Source organism: Epinephelus fuscoguttatus, linkage group LG20 (assembly GCF_011397635.1).
Source record: "Epinephelus fuscoguttatus linkage group LG20, E.fuscoguttatus.final_Chr_v1".
Lineage (NCBI taxonomy): Eukaryota > Metazoa > Chordata > Actinopteri > Perciformes > Serranidae > Epinephelus > Epinephelus fuscoguttatus.
The window spans coordinates 34,675,909-34,700,365 of NC_064771.1; the positions used below are offsets into that span (position 1 = coordinate 34,675,909).

Here is a 24,457-nt window from a genome sequence, read left to right on the forward strand (position 1 = left end):
TTGACAACATGGCAAGTGAGCCTGACGAACCTGAAGACCCACCCGCAAACCTTAAGTCCTCCGTTTGGGAACACTTTGGTTTCAGGGTAAAATACGAAGATGGAAATAAACAAGTGGACAAGACAAAAGCAGTGTGCCGACACTGCAGAACAGCGGTCGGGTATGTACTTGGAAACACGTCTAACATGCTAACGCATCTAAAGCGACACCACCCGAGTTTTAACGTTAACCGGCACGACTAGAAAAAGCAATCTGGTGCAAACTACGATATCGTCATCGTTTAAAAAGAAAGAGCGTTTCCCTGACCATCGCACTAAAGAAATAACCAACGCCATTGTAGTTGAGTAAAATTGTTTAAGCTGCACTTTAGATATAAGCATGTTTTGTTTACTGCACTTTAACAAAGTGGGAAAGCTAAGTAAGTTCCGAGTAAAACTGAATCTGAGCAGGCTTTAAAGCTGACCAGCTGCACTATACTTTTTATTTTAATTGAGTAAAACTGTTAAAGCAGAAATGTATATTTATATTTTTCATTCAAAAAATGTGTTAAAAAAACAGCAGGATTTTATTTTTCACTTTTATATTTCTATTTTCATTCAAACAGTGTGAAAAAGCAGGATTTTATATATATTTGTTTCATTCCAAAATTGTGTAAAAAGAGTTAACTGCTGTGGTGGTATGTTTTAATAAGGTTACCAATAAGTAAAAGATATTTAATAGTTGTCTATTTTTTTCATCACTGTACCAAAAAAAACCGAACCGTGACTTGTGTACCGAGGTACGTACCGAACTGAGATTTTTGTGTACCGTTACACCCCTAATCATTGCACTTCACAGAGTTGTCTCGTCCTCTTGATTAAGACGTCAGCAACAGGCAGGCAGCAGCAGACTCAGACCCAGAGTGAGTCTGTATGAGACTGAGGAAGCTACCTGCAGGAAGAGGGGCTTTTCCCACTCAGGCTTCGACATAACGTTATCTTCTACCTTCTGCTTAGAAATGGTGACTTTACAGCAACTTAATAGGAAACAGTCTCTGGCTTCTGTTTGATATCTAGTGCTGGCAAAAATGTTGTGCATATCCAATCTGACGTGAGGGTAGTTAGCACGCATTGGCTTGGACTTGGCTTGTTTAATATATGACAAGAACGTGGCAGTCATCCTGAAGGATGTGAGGAACTCCATTCAAGGATCCTGTAGTTCAATAAAAATGTTGCTTGATTGTCTGCATAAAAAAGGGAACGAAAAGTCAAGTATTTGTAGTGGCTCACCTGCCACATATTAATGTGTCCTCACCTTTATTCTCTGATAACTCAAGGTCCAGACGTTTAGGAGGCTTTCAGCGCCTCTTACTCTTAACGACTAACAGACCAGGTGATTAAAACAGGTAAAAACACTGAATGAAGCAGTTTTAGGTTACAAATCAGTGTTTTTCTGATGCTGGTCATTGCAGAGGAGCTTCTAACTACAGTGGCCAACACGATAAAGTAAAACTAGATCCAGTGTTGAGTTTGTTCAAAACACGGCAATCTCCATAGACGAGGACCTGCTCCCTTTGTAGATATAAACAGCTCATTCTAAGGCAACAAACACACAACTGTTCTTATTTTCAGGTGATCATACACCACAGAAAACGTTCTTATTTAATTATATTCCATTTCGGCCAATATATCCCCCTTAACACTACACACTGGACCCTCAAGATTCCACAAGGAAAAATGTTTTATTAGCCTACATAATAAACTTTGTAGAATTACTTTGGGACATCAGGAAATATGGAAAATTTACAATTCTCTGTTATATAATAAGTGTCTCTAACGTGTCTTTACCTTTCTATCATTCAACAGAAGACGTTAAATGTTGCAAGGTTCAAGGTTTAATGTCATTACACAACAGGACTGCACAACGAAATGCAGCTGCAGCTCCCTCCTATATAAACATATGTAAAAGTAGCAGCACTAATACACATATAGTAATTTATATAAAGACAGATAGTGTATTGCATGTACAGTACAACGGATCAAAGACTGTCTGAACCAGAGGTTTCCAAACTATTTTAAGAATCTTAAAACAAAGGAATTTTCTTTTGTCAGACGCTCCCTTTCAGCTCCCTTACGACACACAACAGATGTTTATCTGCTGTAATATTTTACATGTCAATAATAATACTAGTGTTGTACTGGTACCGTACATACATGCTTATTTAAACTATATAGAGCATATATGTCGAGAGAGAGAGAGAGAGAGAGAGAGAGAGAGGCTGTTCTGCTGTTTTATAAACATATTTGTTTTCATGTACTGACAAGAATTATCTGTGTAGCTTAACTATAATATCATGATGTGATGTGATGAGTTAGTGGTTTCCTTGTAAGGACAACAAGTACAAATTCTAGACAAAAATATCTTTTTGAAGGCACCAATTAATTTCACAGTAACTTCAATTATTCATACTAGAGTTGTTTGCAGGTTTTAGTTACTTAACTACAAACCGTGCACACACCACACCACACCACACCACACATCACATCACATCACATCACATCACATCACATCACATCTCTGCCTCATTTTCATGCAAATTTTATGATAACCAGCAGCATGTCTTGGGAACATGCTCCGCAGTACAGTGCTGGACATGATATAAAGCACTGGCATGGTCTTTAAAAGGTTCAGTCTGTAAGTTTAGAGGGATTTAGTGACATCTAGTGGTGAGGGTTGCAGATTGCAAACGACTGAAACTACTCCCGGTTAAAATTCCTTCAGTGTTCAGGAGGTTGTTACTGGGAGCTGAATTATCCTCAGAGGTCTCTTCCTCTCCAGAACAAACAGACCAGGTGATTTAAACCAGTAAAACACTGAATAAAGACGTTTCACATTACAATTTTTTTTTCTATGCTGCTCATTGCAGAGGGGCTGCTAACTATGGTGGCTAGCCAGAGTCTGGTTTGTCTGTTCTGGGCTACTGTAGATCTCTGTAGAAAAGGACCTGCTCCCTCTGTAGATATAATCGACTCATACTCAGGTAAGGAAAACACAACGATTCTTAATTTCTGCTGATTTTACTCTAAAGAAAATACACTTATTATAACATACTACATTTCTGCCAGTATATCCTCCTACATCCTCACATTGGACCTTTGACTGCCAACGACTGCTTCAGTGAAATCTTTATGCACATGACATTAGAACTTGAAATGTTGTCGTGTTTATTTTACGTAATAAATAATGAAATGAGCAGCATCCACTGGTTTGAACACATGGTGCTACACAAAACCTTTTTCTGTACAAATTCAAGTTCAACCAGGCACCATGTGATCAAAGAAAGAATCTGACCCAACATGAGCTTCACTCACTTCACTGTTTCAGAGTTTGTTGCGTACACTGTTCCTGTGGTCGTGTGTGCGTCTGTACCTCTGTATTTGGTCACCACGGTGGAGTTGAGACACTGCGGCTCCTGGAAGGTGACGGTCAGTGTGGTGCTACTGCTCACGCTCAGACGAACCATAGACGGGGCCTCTGGGGCACCTGAGCAGGGGCACAGAGAGGCGTCAACTTTAAAGAAATCCCAACTTCAAGCTTCAAGTGATCTCTTGTACTGGTTTACAAAGTAGAGCAGGACTGATATTCGCTCAGCCAAAATCAGCTGATATTGGCCTATTACAGATAGATGCTTGGCATAATTTATGAAATACCAAATGAAGTTCAGTGTTTCAGAGCACTGATGTCATTTTAACAGTAAAGTTTATTATCACACTCTAACATTTCCCTCCTCCATCACATATCTCTGTCACAGGTGTTGCAAAAAACTGTGTTTTCGCATGTATAAATACGTAAATGTGTCTGTAATATCGGCTGGGCTCTGTTTCAAAGCTCCTCTCACCCATGCACTGAGAGAGAACAATGGGCTCCCGAGCACAGACATGTAAAAGGCTCCCAACTCTTCCATAGGAGTCACACCCCCAGACTCACAGAGACACCGTGTAGATGTTGTGCATCTTGTTTTGTATCTCATTTTGGTTCTTTGTAGTCATTTCACGTCTCATTTCGTTTTTGCATCTCTATGCTACACCTCATTTTGAATCCAGATACACTTCTCTTTGTAGCAGTTTGTCACCTCATTTTGCATCTTGTTTGTTTTCTTTTTGTCGTCATTTATTGTCTCATCGTGCATGGTGATGCAGCTCTTGTCTTTATATCTTGTTTGCTTTCTATTCGTCGGCCCCTCATCTTAAGCAAGGTGCTCCCACCTCCTTCAACTAAATCCTCCGTAGAGACAATGTCGACACTCTGCAGTAATTTTGGTTTCCAGTGTGTGAAAGTGTTCTCTACAGTTTGGTGATGATATGTTCAGATAATTAGTGCTGTGTTAAAAGCTGTATGAAGCGGTTCTAACGTCTGATCAACAACATAACAAGCGGCTGCTGGAGCTTTTGGTTCATCTGATGTTCTCTGTAAACACATTTACAGTTTAACTGTCAGACAATTCAATCCTACTGGGTGACAGACGACTTCAAAGTCAGAATACATTTCGTCCTGAGCAGAAGAGATGAACTGAAATTAAAATGCTTTAATCAAATCTAACAAATAGATGAACAAAGTGTAATAAGTGATAATCTAATAAACTACCAGGCAGCAGAGAGCACAGAGCTTCAGGGCTGTAATGAAGAACTCGTCTCATGTTTCCTTCATAAGGAAACATGAGACGGAGGAATTGGAGTTCATTATATTCACAGCCTGCAGAAATGAAACGACTGTTCGTGTCACAGAGACGATTCATGAACTCAGTCTGTGTCCAAATAAATCTGATCACTTGTGTCTGAAGCTGAATCTGAAGCTCAACGAGGAGATACTGACATAATACAACAGAACAGCGCCATCATGTTGTTTTAATTTATGACATAACTTCAATACTTTTATTAATTACTGTGGTGTACTGACTCATAACCTTTGAGCTTCGGTTGTCCAGATTTTAGGGATTTGAAGCTTTTGAAATTACATTGCAATAAGCAAAAATACCAACAGCTGCACTGGTGGACTGTTTCTATGGCAGACTTCAAAGGATTAAGTTCAATTTAAAGAACCTGTACTTGTGTATTTCTTTTTGATGCTACTTTGTGTGTCTACTGCAAAACTTTGAGACCTTTCTCTTCAGAGAGCACTTACGTAACACACACTTCCTCTATAATAAAAACCTATTTCCTGTACCATTTATATTTCATTCATTTCATGCAGCTTTAACCTTCTATTTTCTTGTGCGTCAGACGGGCTTTAAAATTACTGCCACTTGTTCTCGAAGGTTTCCCCTTGATCTGCTGGTGCTTCATCTGTATTTGTAAAAGCTGATTTTGGACAAAAGACTCATCCTGAATAAATTCAGAGGACACATATTTAATGAATGGTTCTGCTGATTAGAGGTCAGCTGTAACTGAACTGATCCGAGAGAACAATCACACACACACACACACACACACACACACTTACGTGCATGCTGGAAACCCGTCCTCATGCGTTTGTACAGCTTGCTCCTCCACTCCCAGGCTCTCAGCTGTTTGTCCTTCTGGCAGGCTTCCAGAGACAGGCCATCTCTCTGAGCCTGAGCTGCCAGGTCAGCCGCCCGCCGCTCAGCCTCCACCACCAGAGAGCTCAGGTGGGCCTCACGACTCTCCACACTCACAACTACAACAGAAAAACACACAGAGTGCTGCAGTAAGAGCTGGTGCTCAGAGGAACAACGGTCAACGGATCGATTATCCACCCTGCCAACCAAAACCTCACAAACAAAAAGGAGAGTCCCGCCAGCACTGCGGCAGGGGGGTCTGGCCTTTAAGCTGCCACGAGGTTGTAACAGTACCGTAGAAAGCTGACAAGGTGGGTGTGATGTTTTCCCGATGTGTTATGTATGCAACACACCATGGAGATTTTAATAGCAGCTACTAGCGGTTAGCAGCTAACTCAAAGAAGGGCAGCCAAAAATGTCCACAAACTGGGAAAACAATGAGGTCCAGGAGCTCCTTACCCTCCAAGCAGAGGATGAGATCAGCCACCATATAACTCGGACAGTAAATGATTGTTATTGACATGCCATTGCTGCTGTTTATAAAGAGCTGCTGACACGTATGTTATATGTCACATGTTGTTGTGGTACATGTCACACCTGTCATGCCTTTTTTAGTTCCACACTGCTAGAGATGCTGTCAATAATCACACACTAGAGCAGCATGATGACTCCGTCGTCATTTGGTCCTGTGTGAAAAAACAAAGGGGGCATGACGAAGGGATTTCGTAGCGGCTCTATAGCGCCATCTCTGTGTCAAAAGGGCTACTAGCAGTCCAGTACTACTGAAACTGGGGCAGTCTGACCTCCTGTGACAGGCTGACAAGATGCTGAAAAAGTCCAGCATTTGGAACAGTTTCAAAATCTGCGAAGATGACCAGATGAGCCAGATGAGCCAAAGGGAAGTGGCATGTCAGAAAACTTTAAGTAGCAGCTTAGCTTCTTTTTCTAGCTCCTTCCAAAACGTAACTTCGTCTCTCATTACCACACAATTTTTTTAACAGAAGCTCCGATGCCCCAAAACTGGTGTTCGCAACAGCCCCGCCAGGTTTTTTTTTCTCTTTCTTTCTTTTATAAAACAAGCTGTATTTTGTGCACTCTGGCACCTTATTTACATTCAAAGTACAAAAAAAATCCCTCAGTCCAAATCAATTCATTTTCATTCTGAATTTTAAAATGGTCGGTGGGCCACTCTGCAACCTACAGCTGGCCAGATTAGGCCCACAGACCGTATGTTGATTATACTGTTGTAAAGGATTTTGGAGAGTAAACATAAAGTGCAATTAAAAACACCTAATTTTAAAATCTGTCAGCAACAGATCTACAGGCATTTTTCTTTCTTTCTTGTTCTTTTTTAAGGTGTTTCTTTTTTCACAAATATAAAATAATTATTTTATTACAACTGAACAAACCCGGCGACCAAGAGGAGCACGTGTGTCCTCTTTCACACTCGTGGGCTGGATGACGAGTTTCGTGTCTCTTGTTAATAGCACACACGAGTTTGTGGAGGAGTTGTAGGCTGCAGGTTCAGATATGTCAAGGCCAGCTGAGGCTCAGGCGTGGCCATCTTTTATAGCAGACACTTCAGCGTCCACGTGAGAGCCAGGACAAGAACACACCGAGGTCAAAAAGATGGAGACTGTCTCAGAGCATGTGACCATAAAAGGACCAACACTGGCTGTCCAACAGTGGGGAGTGAGGATGAAGAGAAGGTACAAAACACTGAGAAACACTAAAGAAGAAGAGGAGAGAAAACACCACGACTTAAACTTCTACTGATTCACATTAAAGTCCCTTGAACATTTCCATCAGAGGGAAAAGGCTGTGCAATAAACATATATTTTAAAATGTGTTTGGACTTTGTGTAAGGCGTAAAAAAATGTGATAAAGATTGTGTTATCTGCCTCTACTTCCTGTTGTCTCACTGCCAACTTACAATTAATCACTGAAATTAATCACATTGAACAAAACTTTACACACTTTTGTTTTTGCTCCTATTTTTGCAATAAAAAATGTGCAGTTTGATCACACAGCACACACACGTGTCAAGAGTTTTGAGGGAGCGTGCCACTTGCATGCTGACTGCAGGAACGTCCACCAGAGCTGTTGCTCGTCACCTAAATGTTCCTTTTCATAAGCCATCTCTAATGTCTCTGTGACTTTGGCAGTACATCCAACCGGCTTCACAACTGCACAGTCAGGTCATGACGCTGGATGTGGAGGTGCTGAGCTGGTGTGGTTGGCTGGTAGGATATACTGCCAAATTCATGGAAGTAACGAACATTCAGTTGACATGCAACAGTTCCTCTGGACATTCCTGAGAGAGACACAACGTTCCCAATCTGCAGCAGAGGTGGACATATCCTGACTTTGAGTGCGAAGTATAAGTTAACTTTATGTGTGTAATTGGTGGAGTGATCGTTTTAGGAGCCAAACAAACCTGAGCGTTAGCTGATACGAAACATCACCAGTATGTATGTATGTTGTGTATCATGCTTTTGATGGACGTAGTATAAAGTGTGACCTTCATCAGGGAACACCTCTGTGTGAGTTCTTCCACGTTTATCACAGTGAGACTCTCAGTCGGCTGCCAGCTCGTCTCTCTCATGGAGCGTGACAGCAGCATAAACAAACCAACAGCAGTGCACAACAACACACTCATTCACACACACACACGAGATGGAGATGTTCTTGAAGCCACACACACACCAAGAGGTGTGTGTGTGGCTTCAAGAACATCTCCATCCAAGTCTTCATTTACCTGCTGAATGCTTCGGTGTTTGCTTTTGTCTCAGAGCTGTTTGTTTAATTAGTGTGTGTAATGATGTGTCAGGTGTCCACTGCTGCACACACATAAATGAGAGTGTGTAATCAGAGATGGATTAAATCTGATTCTGTACAGAGACACACACTGAACACAGTTAATTGTTTGTGATAAGTGACAGGATCGGAGCCAAGTCATGCTGCTGGCTACTTTATAAGACCACAGTTGAGTTTGTTTTCACAGGGAACAAAACCTCACAAAAAACACCATGAAACAATAAAGGAAGAATTTAATGTCTTAGATTAATTTTTTAATTTTCACTTTGTTAATTTTTATACATACATATTTAAGGAATGTTGATGCAGGGGGCTGTGAGCCAAGACTTCCATTACTGCGCTCTGCTTCTATAAAACAGCTGTGTTCGTGACAAAAAAAGAACTTGAAGTTGAATTTGAACCCTGTGTGTGTTCTGGACAGAACACGGCGTGCAACAGATTTAGAGTGAGCGGCAGTTTCAAGGTTTTTGTTCCTCACATACTCAAAATACCAACATCTCTCCATTGTGCAGTGAAATGATGATGATGTGCCTCCTGCAGGACTCTGAACTTCATTACCCACTGACAGACTGTGTGTTCACCAAAATAAAATAAAAAAAAATCAAACAACAACATCTAAAATTAAATTCTGTCAATGAAGAAAGAAAAACTGCATGAAGCACATGAGCATGACAAATGTCAGACATTCATTAATAGATGGTCCTAAAGATCGAAAACAAAATCTTAATCTTCTGGATCTACAGATTTTTTTCCAGTAATCTGCTCGCTCTGTGTTTGGTCTTCATCAACTCCTGAGAGAAATATCTGTTTCTTTAAATGTTCCACGATGTTACTGAGTCTGTCTGTCGGCTGCTGAGCAGGTAGAGTACAGTGTAATCCAGTGATCCATTGTCTCCAGTATTGATTAAAGTTGTTTTAAATCAGTACTGAACACAACTACATGACTACTTGACTCAAAGATACAAGACACAAATAAATATAATACATTGTACTGATTAAATGTATTTTAATTGTGAACAGCTTCTATCCTTGGACACTTCTGGATCTTCACTAAGGTTTGTTTGAATAATATTTTGACTGACAAACAGATGGATAACAACATGACAGAAACAAAAAGAGGTTTGGTGAACCGTGACACCGTCCAGCCTCCTGTTCCTGACTCTCCATCCGGCGGTTGCCGTTGGAAACGACACAGCCATATTATTAAGCTGGAGGTGTCATTTCCTGCTCGGCTCGGCCTGTCAGAGCCCTGTTAGCCGCTAACGGCTGCTAATTGAAAAGGCTGTAAACTAACAGGCTGCTGTGTCTGAGGAGGAGCCGCCTCACACAGGAGGACATTGTCTGAGCGAAGGGACGGGGAGGGGGCTAAATATAGAGCCAGCACTCCCCAGGGGCCCCAAGGGGCCTCATAAATTAACACACAGCCAACGTAGGTGAGCTCAGGGACACGCATTAACACACACACACACACAACCATATACAGTACAGGCCAAAAGTTTGGACACACCTTCTCATTCAATGCGTTTTCTTTATTTTCATGACTATTTACATTGTAGATTCTCACTGAAGGCATCAAAACTATGAATGAACACATGTGGAGTTATGTACTTAACAAAAAAAGGTGAAATAACTGAAAACATGTTTTATATTCTAGTTTCTTCAAAATAGCCACCCTTTGCTCTGATTACTGCTTTGCACACTCTTGGCATTCTCTCCATGAGCTTCAAGAGGTAGTCACCTGAAATGGTTTCCACTTCACAGGTGTGCCTTATCAGGGTTAATCAGTGGAATTTCTTGCTTTATCAATGGGGTTGGGACCATCAGTTGTGTTGTGCAGAAGTCAGGTTAACACACAGCCGACAGCCCTATTGGACTACTGTTAAAATTCATATTATGGCAAGAACCAATCAGCTAACTAAAGAAAAACGAGTGGCCATCATTACTTTAAGAAATGAAGGTCAGTCAGTCCGGAAAATTGCAAAAACTTTAAATGTGTCCCCAAGTGGAGTCGCAAAAACCATCAAGCGCTACAACGAAACTGGCACACATGAGGACCGACCCAGGAAAGGAAGACCAAGAGTCACCTCTGCTTCTGAGGATAAGTTCATCCGAGTCACCAGCCTCAGAAATGGCAAGTTAACAGCAGCTCAGATCAGAGACCAGATGAATGCCACACAGAGTTCTAGCAGCAGACCCATCTCTAGAACAACTGTTAAGAGGAGACTGCGCGAATCAGGCCTTCATGGTCAAATAGCTGCTAGGAAACCACTGCTAAGGAGAGGCAACAAGCAGAAGAGATTTGTTTGGGCCAAGAAACACAAGGAATGGACATTAGACCAGTGGAAATCTGTGCTTTGGTCTGATGAGTCCAAATTAGAGATCTTTGGTTCCAACCGCCGCGTCTTTGTGAGACGCAGAAAAGGTGAACGGATGGATTCCACATGCCTGGTTCCCACTGTGAAGCATGGAGGAGGAGGTGTGATGGTGTGGGGGTGTTTTGCTGGTGACACTGTTGGGGATTTATTCAAAATTGAAGGCACACTGAACCAGCATGGCTACCACAGCATCCTGCAGCGACATGCCATCCCATCCGGTTTGCGTTTAGTTGGACCATCATTTATTTTTCAACAGGACAATGACCCCAAACACACCTCCAGGCTGTGTAAGGGCTATTTGACCAAGAAGGAGAGTGATGGAGTGCTGCGGCAGATGACCTGGCCTCCACAGTCACCGGACCTGAACCCAGTCGAGATGGTTTGGGGTGAGCTGGACCGCAGAGTGAAGGCAAAGGGGCCAACAAGTGCTAAACACCTCTGGGAACTCCTTCAAGACTGTTGGAAAACCATTTCAGGTGACTACCTCTTGAAGCTCATGGAGAGAATGCCAAGAGTGTGCAAAGCAGTAATCAGAGCAAAGGGTGGCTATTTTGAAGAAACTAGAATATAAAACACGTTTTCAGTTATTTCACCTTTTTTTGTTAAGTACATAACTCCACATGTGTTCATTCATAGTTTTGATGCCTTCAGTGAGAATCTACAATGTAAATAGTCATGAAAATAAAGAAAACGCATTGAATGAGAAGGTGTGTCCAAACTTTTGGCCTGTACTGTATATATATAAAAAAAAGCAAAATAAAACAAAGAGGTTTTGCACCTAAAGACTATTTTTCCAAATAAAATCAAATCTTGACTCTCCACATTAAAACAGGTACAACAGTCAGAACCATCAGACAGATATGAACACATGAAACATGATATGGTGGAAACTACGTTAGAGCAATTCTGTAGAATGTCTGAGTAAATTATAAGTAACATGAATCTTCAAATGTTATTTCTGTGCATCAGTCTCAAAACAGATCACTGAAGTTATTACTTGTTTTTCTTAATGACAAAGAACTTTGAGCACTGAAACACAAACTGTTTGAGCAGACATCCAGCTGGACTTTATGTCGTGAGAACAGACTCAATCCAACATGTGATGTATCGTTCCTCCTTCGATATATTACTAAAGAAAATGCTCTCAAATATTAGTGAGAAAAAAAAGACTTCAGTTAAAGTGAAACTGATTTTTGATAGTATTGATGATCATGGTCATACTTCTCTCAGTGTGGTTTATCTAATATGAAAATATAATTTATAAAGTTAATGCAGGTGAAGATTTTGTGTGTCATCACAGAGAACATGGGGTTGTATGAGATACTTCTATAGACAGCATATAACCTGTAGTAGACGTCAGTGAGCGAGCCCCCAGTTTGGAGAAGCAGACAGAGGCACTGACACAGAAGCTAAGCAATGTACTGTTGAGGATGGGGGCAGAAGCAAAAAAAAAAAAAAAAAAAAAAGCTTTTTCAGTTAAAATGTACAATACATTTTCACCATTTACTTTGCTGATGTCCAAAAGGAAACTGAAGCCATAATATCACTTTCCTAAAAGCCAGACTTCTCAGAGAAAAACAGTCATTTTATCTTACTGAACTCAGCTGTTTTACTTCTGCCGCTTCCATCTGTCTGTTCCTTTGGTGTTTTAAAGGTTTGGTTAGTTCAACAGAGTGTGGTGGCTTTGATGAGAGCAAAGACGGGGTCAAACAGTGGAGATAATTTCAATATAGTGTACACTTGAACAGATAATCAGTTCATGAAATGCTGGTAAATCTGTGAGTATATTTGCACTTAAAAAACCTTGGTACTAAAATCCGACACTGGGTTTATGAACGCCGTGGGAAACTGACAGCGCTCCCGCTAGTTAGCAATTAGCATACATCTCCACCCATGAATAACCAGTGAGCACCATATAAGGAGGTGATATTTACTATGGATAGGTGCATCCTGTCGACCTGCGGGGTGAATAAGAGGTGAGAAAAAAATTTCATTTTGTTGTGATGTGACAGGGACGGGTAAATCAAAGGCCTGGAGGGAGGTAACAAATACCGTTAACTTTGTGTGTGTTGTAAGAACCATCCAAGAAGTTAAACAAAAATTGTTCTTCACAAAATTTCATGCAGAAAAACACACAAGTGCACACATCTCTCTTACCTACATACAACACATCCTCAGTGCAGCTTTTCCCTATGAGTTTAATAAAAAGTGGAGCGTCTGAAAATCATACTATCTGGATTTCTAAATACCCTGACATACTGAAATACTGTGATACCACTCAAGCCAAATATATCATATACGCCCACTTCAAAAAACCTGAAATATTCCTTTAACTCAGCTTATATCTTCTGATACTTCAGTGTTAATATTTAATATTTTTTTCTATCTCTCCTTGTCTACATATACATTTATATCACAGTTATAGTTACTGTCCTTCATTGGTAATGTCTGGCATGAACAGACGTCCACACACACTTGTTTTTTTAGTAAGAGAAAAGCAGGAGTTTTACTTGTTAAAGACATTTTTTACCTTGTTCTTTAACTCAAGTCAACACACACACACACACACACACACACACACACACACATAGACACACACTGGGCTGTCAGGCCTGGGCTGACTGATTTACTTGGCACTTGAGGAATGACATAAACAGAGAGCAGCCGGCCCCAGGAGGGAAAACAGCGGCAATGTTTACTCTGTGTTTGTTTACAAGGATGGGATTGTACCGCCGCCCAGAGTCCAGGCCGCTGTGTGGAGAGCTCTCACCGCTGCGCCCCCTCCCCTACATGGCACAATAAATCACTTCGCTGTAATTGCCCCGGCGTTACATGCATCATTGGAAAAGTTAAACCATTAAACGACAAACCTTGTTAAAGCTACTCAGTGGGGAGTCACGCAGGAGGCCCGGCTCAATGTGAAGTGGCCACTGTTTCACCACACACACACACACACACGCACACACGCGCACACACACACACACACACACACACACACACACACACACACACACACACACACACACACAGCCAGACAGTGGGGGCTAATGGGGTTTCAGTAGTAAGGTAAGAACCACCTGTCTTTGGAGGGTTTATGGAGGACAACCAGGGGACTGATGGAGGGAAAACTGTGTGTGTGTGTGTGTGTGTGTGTGTGGGCAGGGGGAGGTAGGGGAGGAGGAGAGGGGGATAGCGGGCCCATTCAGGGCCAGGTAGAGGAGACCCAGATTGGGCTGCAGACACAAACACAGGCCCTGTCCAGCATCAGTTACACTATTCTGCGCACGCACGCACGCACGCACGCACGCACAATATATGTATATGATGCAGGGCTGTGATTCCCTCCCATCATTTCAGAAGCCTGTGTTTACTTCAGGGTTTGTAAGCAGTATCATAAAAAAGCAGTCTGATTTGAATTGTTTGCAGAGTCTCGTTGTTACAATGCAGCTTGTTCTCACTGTGTGTGTGTGTGTGTGTGTTTGTGTTTGTGTGTTTGTGTGTGTGTGTGGGGGTGTGCAGTTCTGCAGGGAGCCATACACACTTCTAATAAAGGTTAAAGACAGCAGATTTAACTGGAGGCAACTGTGAAAACAGAACAACAAGTTCACCGATAGTGAAGAACTAATAAACACGAGTTGGACTGAAGGTAAAATTGAGTTACTACAGTAACATGGAGCTGGATCCATCCAAGAAGAGACGCTGGTCTGTGTCTCTGTCTTCATCAACATGACTACGAACACACCTGAAACATGTCAGTGTTTAAGCTGAGCTCTATAACCTCAGATTGTTTTTGGTAATTATTGATGATGACGCAATCCATTGTTTCGTGAGAAGGAAAGTAAAGATTAGAAAAATGAAAACAATTTTGTGTAGCACAACATGAATTTTCATCTTGGGAACCAGGGATGATCTGAGGGACTGATTTACTATCGGTATCGACGCAGTAAACTCACTAGCGACGTGTCATGGGACGCAGCCTGTTGTCTCCCTGATAATGCTACGCTGTGAACAACAAATCTGTGTTGACATCAGCAGGAGGAGAGCTAGTTAGCGTTAGCTGTTAGCAGCTGGTGGCTGGAACTAACCACTCACAGAGGTTGTTATGAGTTAAATTATGATGCATTCAAGCTCTGTAAAAATGAGTATTGGAGAGTGTAAAGAGTGTTTTTTCACAGTGCACATTTTGACCTCTACAAAAACACCACATCAATCAGACTTCAGGGGCCCTATCTCACAGACGCAGGCGCAGAGCAGCAAATGTTATCACATCCAGAGGCCACATTGTTTAAGTAGCACTTGTGCCCATCGGTGTGCCCATGAGTGTGTAGGTCTTAAAACAAGATGTGGTCAGGTGCATTGTTGGTGGGTTGTTATTTCTGAGGCAGCAGAAATGTGATCTAGAGCCAGAATGGTGCAGGTTTCATGGATGCATTATTCAGACAGTAAGATACAATTACAGAGGTGGGTTCACAATGAGTCTACACTCTATTTGCTACCATTAATGAGGAAAAAATGAATGACATTCTTAAAATGTCAACGTAGCAGAGATCAGAGCAGAGCTGCGGTCAGACTCAACATTAGACACTGTGGACATTTACGAACTAGGAGCAGCTTAACTTCATTGATTATTTTAAAGGTAAAAGTTTAGTTCTGTTTCCTCCATCAAGTTCACACCTACAGTTTTTAGTTTTGCTGCTTCAGTGTCCCACGATATCTGCCGCAGTGACATCACAGCTCTGACTGTCAGCAGAAAACCGCTCACTTCTCCAATTGGATAAATTTGCCATGTAAACAGCAGTGCACCAGATGCAGGCACACCAGAGTTTTAAAGGGAACAGGAGGTGACACTCTGATTGGTTAAATTCCTGTTACACCCAAAACACACCTTTGATTAATTAAGTGACTAAATACGACCCCTTTGTCCCCTGAGCCTTACTTTGTGCTCAGATTATGTGCCTGGAGCTGGACACGCTCTGAATGCACTTTAAACCTCGAGCTACAGGTTGTTTAAATAGGGCTCATAGTTTCTACGTCGCTGCAGGTCTCAGGGTTAACTCCCCCACCCCGCAAAAAAAAAAGCATCACAAATCAGCATCACCATAACAACCAATGTGCTCAGTAACAAGACAATCGATCTGATGTGTTCACCTGTAAATTAGGTTTTCAGACTAAAAGGTCAGACTGGGTAGAACCAATCAGATATGACTGCAGCAGTCTGTATCTTGACTCATATTTTGTAATCTACTGGCAGAAATCTGAGCGACGGCAGCAGTGCTTAGAAACACTGAACATAAAAACACTGTGCGGATTCCACTGTTTCTTCACAATACAACTGAGTGCTGGTACAACTCATGGTGTTGAGACGACAAGGACGCAGAGTGGAGCCAGTGGGATGCAGCAGCACGAGCAGGAGAACATGACAACAGACATTACAGCGCCCTCATCAGGCCACACATTAAACTTCCTCACATGCTGGAGAACAACAGCACAAAATTGTGGTGTACTCACAGTGTGGACTCTCCTTGCCGCCGGCCTTCAGCAGCAGTTTAGCGATGGGTGTGTTGTTGGTCATGATGGCGATGTCTAGCGGCGTCAGACCCTGGCTGTTGGGGGTGTTCAGGTCCAGCTCCTCGGCCGAGAACTGGTAGAGGAGGATCTGCACTGTGTCCAGGTCCTGCTGCTCCACCGCCTCGAAGATACAGTCGCTGCCCTGCATGGTCTGCAGGAGAAAACAAGCGCTCACATTTACCACTGAGCCGAGTTCAACAAGTATAAAGTACAAGAACGATAATTCTGTTACAGTTACACCAGGAATGGCAGTTTTAAACAAATATACATCCACACAGACATCAATTTAAAGACGCAGTGTGCAGAGAGTGTCACGTGGAGTTGCACAACAAGAACATTCACCTTCTCCACCGGACTATGTTTGAGAGGAAACATAAATAACATTCCTGAAACTGCTCCTGTGTCTCTGTACACAACAGCAGAGAGGAAATATGAAAAATACTTTAACATCTTCTTGCTGCAGTTGTCACTTTGGACACCAAGAACAGCAGCTGTTGTCGGTCAGATGGAGTCAGATGTTCATTTTTTCCCGTGTGATCACAGTTAACCATACACTGTAATGCACTGCGCGAACGAAGCTAGCAGCTAGTGTTACAGTTAGCACCACCTTCTCCTTTCAAATATGGAGTTTGTCTCAAATCTCAAATTGCACACTGCCATTTTGCACTTACTGAAAGTTACAACAGTTTTTGTTTTTAACCGCCTCTACTTCTTCTTCGTCTTCTTTTTAAATGGCAAATCTGACCGCTATCTCTGCTCACACATAAACCAAACTTACTCCACATCCTCATTGCTGATTAAAACGCGCCGCTGTAGCTAGAAGCTGACAGCTGAAGCTGCTAACATCATCTAGCAAGCTAACGTTAGCACTCAAATTATTGTTGACAGTACAAAATCATTACAGACGCTACAAACATTGCCGACATATTCTTTTTGACAACAGTTTTGGTACTTGGTGCAGAAAACATGTAGAACTAACATCTGTCAAACGCAGCAGCGTTCACTTTAGCCAGCTCAGGCTCCTTGTTGGCGCGAGCCACCATGTCAAAAGTTGAGGAGTTTGCTATGTCACAAAGAAGTCAACCGCTACCGAGTGAAGTGTCCGTCATTCTACACTCAACTTTTGGACCATTTTGAGTGTGCCGATAGTACACTGCATTTTCCCGTACTATGCAGTGTGAACACACTTAGCACACCCAAAATATTAAGTGTTGAGTACACAAGTTTGCAATGTGAGACACACTGATGGTCACTTGGTCCACAAACCAGTGGGTGACATCATGGTTGCAGTGCCATTACTTTATTCAGTCTATGGGTCGTATCTCTCTTGAAACTACAACACAACACACAGCCAACGTAGGTGAGCTCAGGGACACGCATTAACACACACACACACACACGTATGTGTATGTGTATATATATATATATATATATATATATATATATATATATATACATAGGTGGGGCGCACCTGCAGGTGAGCAGAGTTTTGTTGTGCATCTGAAGTCACTCAGTGCGTTCACTTACTCTGAAAATAATCACGTTACTGTCAGCCTTCTGCAAACTCAGAAATGTCATGGAACAAGAAACATGATTTTCTCATGTGAGCATGTCCAGGATAACAGCTGGACAGACATCGATCAGTGAGTCAGGCTCATACATGGGTCCATGTTAGCTTTTTAGATGTATTTGTGTACTTGGGCTTGTAACGTGGTCCAAACAGGCCCCAACCCCACAGGTCCTCCCTCGCCTGATGCTGAAGCTTCCTATCATCTGATGCTAACACTACTCTGGCATCTCGCTCATCATCTTTAATGTACTCTTCCTGTCAATCACTGTCTTTACATCCTCGCCAACCTCTCGCCATTGGTGTCTGCCATAAAAGGAAATCAAGTACGGCTTTTTTATAAAGCACCACTCCATATCAACAAGAGTCTCTGATGTAGCCATGACTATCAGTCTATTTCTTACTCTACCTGTGACTGTTGCCAGCACTGAAACATCCTCCTCACACCTGAAACTAATGAAAACATATCTGAGCAGCATCGTGGAAGAGGAGGGACAGGGTGGGCATTCCTGAAGACAAAAAATAACCGCGCTGCAGTCTGGATTTAAAGAGGGTGATGTGGGATTTGCCCATCAATACAACAAAAGATGAGAGCATGTATACTGGCCTGGAAGCCCACAAGAGAAGACACCGTAGCACTACTGCTGAGTTGAACGTGTATTCACAGCTGATGTTTGAGAGACCGAGTTGAAATAAAACCAATTTGGTCTTTTTACAGTAACTTAAATAATGAAATCCTGCACGTTGCAATCAACACCAATTAAGCCTGAGCCAGTCAACCAGCTTTAGCACACAGCTGCTGACTGCCAGGTGTCAGGGGCTGATGGGATTAAAATCACACTGGGAAAAAAATATTTTTGGCCGATAGGTGATTGGACGATAAGTAAGAAAACGAAACTGTTATTGATTTGATCACAGAGTAATCTGGTAATCGTGTCTGGGAATGTGGAGTATGCTGCAGACTGGGGACAAACAACAGCAACATACGAGCAGTTTATCAAACACCTATCGAACAAACACGATAATAACCTGCAGAAAAGCGACGTGTTCGACCTGCAGTCATCTTCCTGTCCTCTCTTTGTTTTACAAACATACAGAACTGTATGCTCGTCAATAAGGAGATTAAATCTGATATCAATTTGTCTACATATTAGAAATAAAAAAAACAACACATCATAAACATTTTTATTTTAGTTGTCTGTTTTATTAGTATTAATCTGACCCATCTAGTGTCCTAGTGTCGAATAGATTTTAGAGACACACACAGTGTTCTCTGAGCTCCCTCTCCTCCCCCGTCTGCCTCCGTTCTTTCATGTCTGCTGTTGTGACTGATCTGTAAATGTCAGACTCTCACACGCGCGCACACACACACACACACACACACACACACACACACACACACACACACACACACGTCCACTCGTCACACATGATGAATCTCAGCGACCAAATGTTTCTGAGAAGAGCTGGTGAAGAGTGAGAAGCGCTCCAAATGCTCTCCAACAACACCATTCATTAAGTGTCCTTGAGCAAGGCACTCAAAATGAAGGGAAGACAAAGTGAAGCCAGCACAGAGGCCGGTGTCATGATGTAACCACAGCTGCAGGCAGCAGCTCACAGATCCAATAACAGACGTGACACATGAAGGAACGGAGAGTTCAGGCTGTTAACAGAATCAGTAAAGCGCTAAAACGGATCTTTATTGATCCTTCTGTCTGAGACGGAGGCAGCCGGACAGGTTTCCCCTCAACGTCTGACGTGGAGATCTTTTCTACTTCTAAAGTCATCCAGGAAAAAGACAAATCTTCAGACGTGCTGGTGCCGACTAAAGGCTGATTTATAGCTCTATGTAAAGCCTACGCTAGAGCCTGTGCAAATGTTCTCCACTGCTGGAAGCATTTATACTCGTGCTGTGGTGTTTGTGCCACTCTGCAATCACACTTCCAACAATGTGAGCTGGTGGTGTGTTATATTTCTGTGCAGTGTCAAGGGGTGTTATCGACAGCCATACATCAGATGCCTCTGGCAGGTTACGACTTTCAACCAATCAGAGCAAAGACGGTGTGATGCAGAGTCATTCTGAAACTAAGTCTGTAAACTGTGATGGATGTTTACAGTTTGTTATAATCTAACATTTTACCTTTGTTTTCTCTCATACATCATACATCATATTGTACATCATGATTCAGTGAAAACAGCACAGATTAAATCTTCCTCCTAGTCCTCTGCAGTAGACTCACCGAGGCTTTGCGGAGGCGGTCCGTCTTGCCGAAGAAGTAGGCATCTTCAAAGGAGGAGGTGCTTCCTCGCAGCTTCTCCGACAGGTTCCTGTAGAGGCGCTTGGCGGCGCTCGGGGAGGCCGGCCCACCGGGGCACTTCCTGGTCTGGGACAACTGCAGGTTCTGCATCTGCTGGGTCATAACACCCGGGAGGCGTCTGCTCAGAGGGAGGGATGGAGGGACAGAAAAAAGTCAGTGAGCTACCAGGTAAAAAAAGAAATGAGTGACTGTAAGCTGCAGAGTAATCTGTGGATGTGTGAGACAAGAGAGGAGAAAAGATCAGGAAACTTTTTCCAACTACATCATCAATCAGCTACTCCGTCACCAGGGTCCAACACTCAACACAAACAACCTTTTAACAGAGTCCATAGACAGCTGGTGTGCAGCATTTTATTTCCTTCTTTCCCTGCAGGTTCAAGTAACGTCACAGGTTTGTCTTCTGACACACATTCAGCACTCAGGAGACTCAACTGAACCGAGACCGCTCAAAAAGGTGGGTCTTGGTCCTCTTCCAGACGGACTCTGGTGCGGTTTGTTTGTAGTGTGAAAGAAAACGAACCAACCACACAACGATGGTTGTTCACACCATCTCAACCAACCTGAACGGCTCTAATAAAACAAACACACCTGAACTACAGTATATAAGTTAGGTCTGATTTCAAACTATAACAAAGTCAGCAGCGTTTTTAAAAGTCTCTGTTTGAGAGTGCAGAAACGCTGGAATAATGTGGACACTTGGTGTAAATGTAGCAACAGTTATGCATTTTAAATCAAAAACATATATCAGAGGTGACATATGGATGTTGCCTCAGAACCTGAACCAGGAGGAGCTGGTTGTAGCTGTGATAAAGGTTGTCTGAGATGTTGTCACTGCGACCAGGAGCCACATATCCAACAGAAACAGATAAAAAGGATGAACATTATTCAGTCTCAGCATCTATTTCCCTCCCTCAGGTATTACAGCATCAGTGACTGGATCAGAGGGTTTACACATGCAGAAAATCAGAAAACCACCACAGGCTGTGTGACCTGTCAGAGTTCCTGTCTCTGTGCTGCCCGCAGCTCTCGCATTGTCACAAAAGATTGCTTTCAGTTTTTTTTGCTTTTCAGCCAGCGCCTAAATGACCTCCTGTCTGCTGCAGCCCACGCTCAGTCTCCACATTACGCTCTGACACATTTCAGCATGATGGTAACAAGTGGCTGCTGTGGGGGTTCTCATGGAGGGAAAACATATCTTAGCGTATACTTCCTCCATCCAGATATAAGAAAAGCCCACAGCACAAAGTCTACTTTATGAAGAGGTCCATCAGCTGATAGAGGGCTGCTGGGATGAACCTGCATCTGCTCCCTAGATGAGACACTCTTCATCACCACACTGTCGTATTCATACTCGCTGTGACTACTGTAGTAGTACAGCAGTTGTGTTCTGGCGCACACAGCTGCGTGTAGAATATAGCGTATGTAGATTGATGCGCGTAATATGCCACAAGCACAAGCTCTGCCTGGAAAATTTTAGCTGTACGCCATTAAGCCCGGCTCAGACGACAGAGTTTTATTCCAGACTCACTCCTCCTGACAATCAAAGGAGAAACCCGGTCATGGCTCTCAGTCCGTACCAATGTTTGTCCCAGATTATCTGGTGACGTGACAGATTTACAGATCCAGGTCGAAACCTTCTGAACTGCTCACGGACACATTGAGGCAGCCCTGGTCATTTCCAACATGTTTCATATTTAGGATTTAAAGCCTGGATGATTACAGTTATGATGACATTTAAACCCTTGAGGCTAACCTTAGTTAGTATACAACTCTTGACAGATATTAAAACTGACCAATAAAATCTGACCTCCAGTTCCTGCTGAAGAACAGATGACCTGTGTTTACCTCTTGCTTACCGAGACTCATTGATCCTTGTGCTTTTGTTTTTCTGGCTGCAAAGCACTGATAACATTACAGCAAGCTGCCGCACCTCGTCAGTCTCTGCTTTGTTTACTTCCCCATGAGATCATGTGAGGTGGTGAATTCATGCCCCCTCTGACATGAGAACCTTATTAATATTCTGTCGTGTGTGATGAGCCATTTATTTTAAATCTGGTGTGTGTATGTTTGAGGTTAGTGAGAACATTATCTGAAAAATTCCTCTTCATGTGTGTGACGCAACCTGATTTTAAAATCGCTTAGGATTTTAAAACTCCTGGAGTCTGAGCTCAAACTCTGATTCTCTGCCTGAGCCCAACCAAGCCTGACACGACCCAACGGTTTCCGGCTGGGTCAGGCTGAGCTGTAATTTATCATCACTAGCCTGGGCTTGTCTTTTTTTTTTTTTTTGTATAATCAAACTGGCAGTTTTAATGTGTATATGACAGCATTTTAATAGACTGAATCAAGAGGGAAAGAGAGAGAAAAGGGGGACTGTGACTGAGAGAGGAAAGTGACGGAACAATGAAGCAAGATAGTGAAAAACCAGAGGAGAGGGATGAAGCTCAGTGGAGAGAAGGATGGAGGGGCTGCAAGGCGACTTGGCAGTGGGAGAGACGTGTGTCACATGCAATAAAGAGTGGGGATCATCATCTGCATGACAGACGACTAAAATAAGGAAGAGAAGGAGGAGAAGTGGTGCGGGGAAACAACTGTAATAAATGTTTTAATTAGGGCTGTCAAAATAACATGTTCATTTCAATTAATTAATCACAGGAAAAATAACACAATAAGAAACTGACGCTGATCAATCATGATCCGTGGTGCCCTTTGACCTGACATGTCACTGAACGCCACAGTGTCATTGTCACATGATGGAGGCAGATGTGACGACGCTGCTCGGCCCCGTGAACGGAACATTTACATTTAAAAAACGACCAGATGGAAGTGTTGATAGGAGCACTGTTCTCTACAGGTTCTGTAGGAAGGAATTTTCGTACCATCAGAGAACTTTTGTCTGAAACATCACCTCAACACAAAGCATTTAGCAGCGAACCATGAGGTCTGAGCTAGCACAGCCTCTGATGCTAACGCTAACAGCCAGCCTCGTCAGGCCACACTGGACCAGGTGTTCAGACTGAGTCAGTGTACCTGTGAGCGACTCACTAACTCCCTTACAGAATGGACTGCAGACCAGTTTGGGTGGTAGAGGACAGGGGGACAACTGTGTCCAACATCCAGCAGCTTTACTACGACACATCTGACAACATTCATTGGAATGACATTTTTTTGTGTCTGGTGATTTTCATGATTAAAATAGCCGGGGGTCAAAATGTTCCTTCAGTCCCCAGCAGGATGACTGCGTCTATCTTCAATACTAACACTACTTCCTGTTCACAAGAAATAAAAACAAACAGATTCTGATGGCTTTGTTCTCTTCCTGCTGTACTGATCGAGTCGTGATTCCTGTCTCCTGTCCCACTCCCCACCCTGACAGATATCATACGCCTCCTGCACACACACATGCTCTTCTTTCCATATTAATTTGTTTTTGACTGTAATGTTGTGATGTATTAATGTGCGGCACTGATTCTTTGCAGCAAATAGAAGCTCTTCAGTCATTATCACACTCTCATTATCTTAATGTGAAACGGCTCTCGTGCTGCAGCGGCTGCAGGAAACACACCTGCAGGGTCTCGTCATTAGCAGGCGTCAGATGATAATTGCTCCTTCACCTGATTGTTCAGCACTCAGCTCAGCGGGACTTCACAGAGTCGACTCGCTGCTGCTGATTGTCTTACTGCCTCTGCATAATGTGACCTGGCTGTCTTCATATTTGAGTCTCTCCGTTGAATCTGAATCCAGAATTAAATCTGCTTGGAGACAGATCCAAAATGGTGATGAAGTGTTCAATCTACATACAGACTTGGATTAAAAAAATTATCAGGCCCTCTGCTAATGAATCAGAAATAAAAAATGTCACTGTCTTTATCTTTGAAGGGTTCCTGGTGAAAAGTCACCTGCAGACTTCTGCAGGTTTCCATTTGAGAATCACTTTGAGTCACTGAATGATCCTTTACTTAACTGTGTGAGAGTAAATACGAGACATTTATGTCTTTACACAGAAAGTTATTGCCCAGGGTATGTCACGTACATCACGTTAACTTACGTATGTAGCTTCAGTTACCTAACTGACGTATTTATTTTAACCCAAACCACGATCTTTCCCTAAAATCAACCAAGTAGTTTTGAAGGCTAAACCCTACAAAACTATGACTTTTTACAACGTATTGATTATACTGTACGGTATGCTGTGTTGTACAGTGTTGGCTCACATTGTGAACAACAGTGAGCGTTATGTGTGATAATCCATCGTTCT

At 42.6% G+C, this 24,457-nt stretch overlaps 1 protein-coding gene across 3 annotated transcripts in view; it reads right to left on the reverse strand.

The window, feature by feature from the left end:
- The window catches only part of ankfn1 (ankyrin repeat and fibronectin type III domain containing 1), a 162,153-nt gene that overhangs the window by 38,916 nt on the left and 98,780 nt on the right, over nt 1-24,457 (reverse strand). For all 3 annotated transcript variants that reach the window (XM_049563232.1, XM_049563233.1, XM_049563234.1), the window contains 4 exons: nt 20,122-20,317; nt 16,255-16,465; nt 5,479-5,673; nt 3,409-3,522 (listed from right to left, as the gene is read on the reverse strand). In XM_049563232.1, coding sequence (XP_049419189.1) covers nt 3,409-3,522; nt 5,479-5,673; nt 16,255-16,465; nt 20,122-20,317 — 716 coding nt within the window. The remainder of the gene's footprint in view (nt 1-3,408; nt 3,523-5,478; nt 5,674-16,254; nt 16,466-20,121; nt 20,318-24,457) is intronic.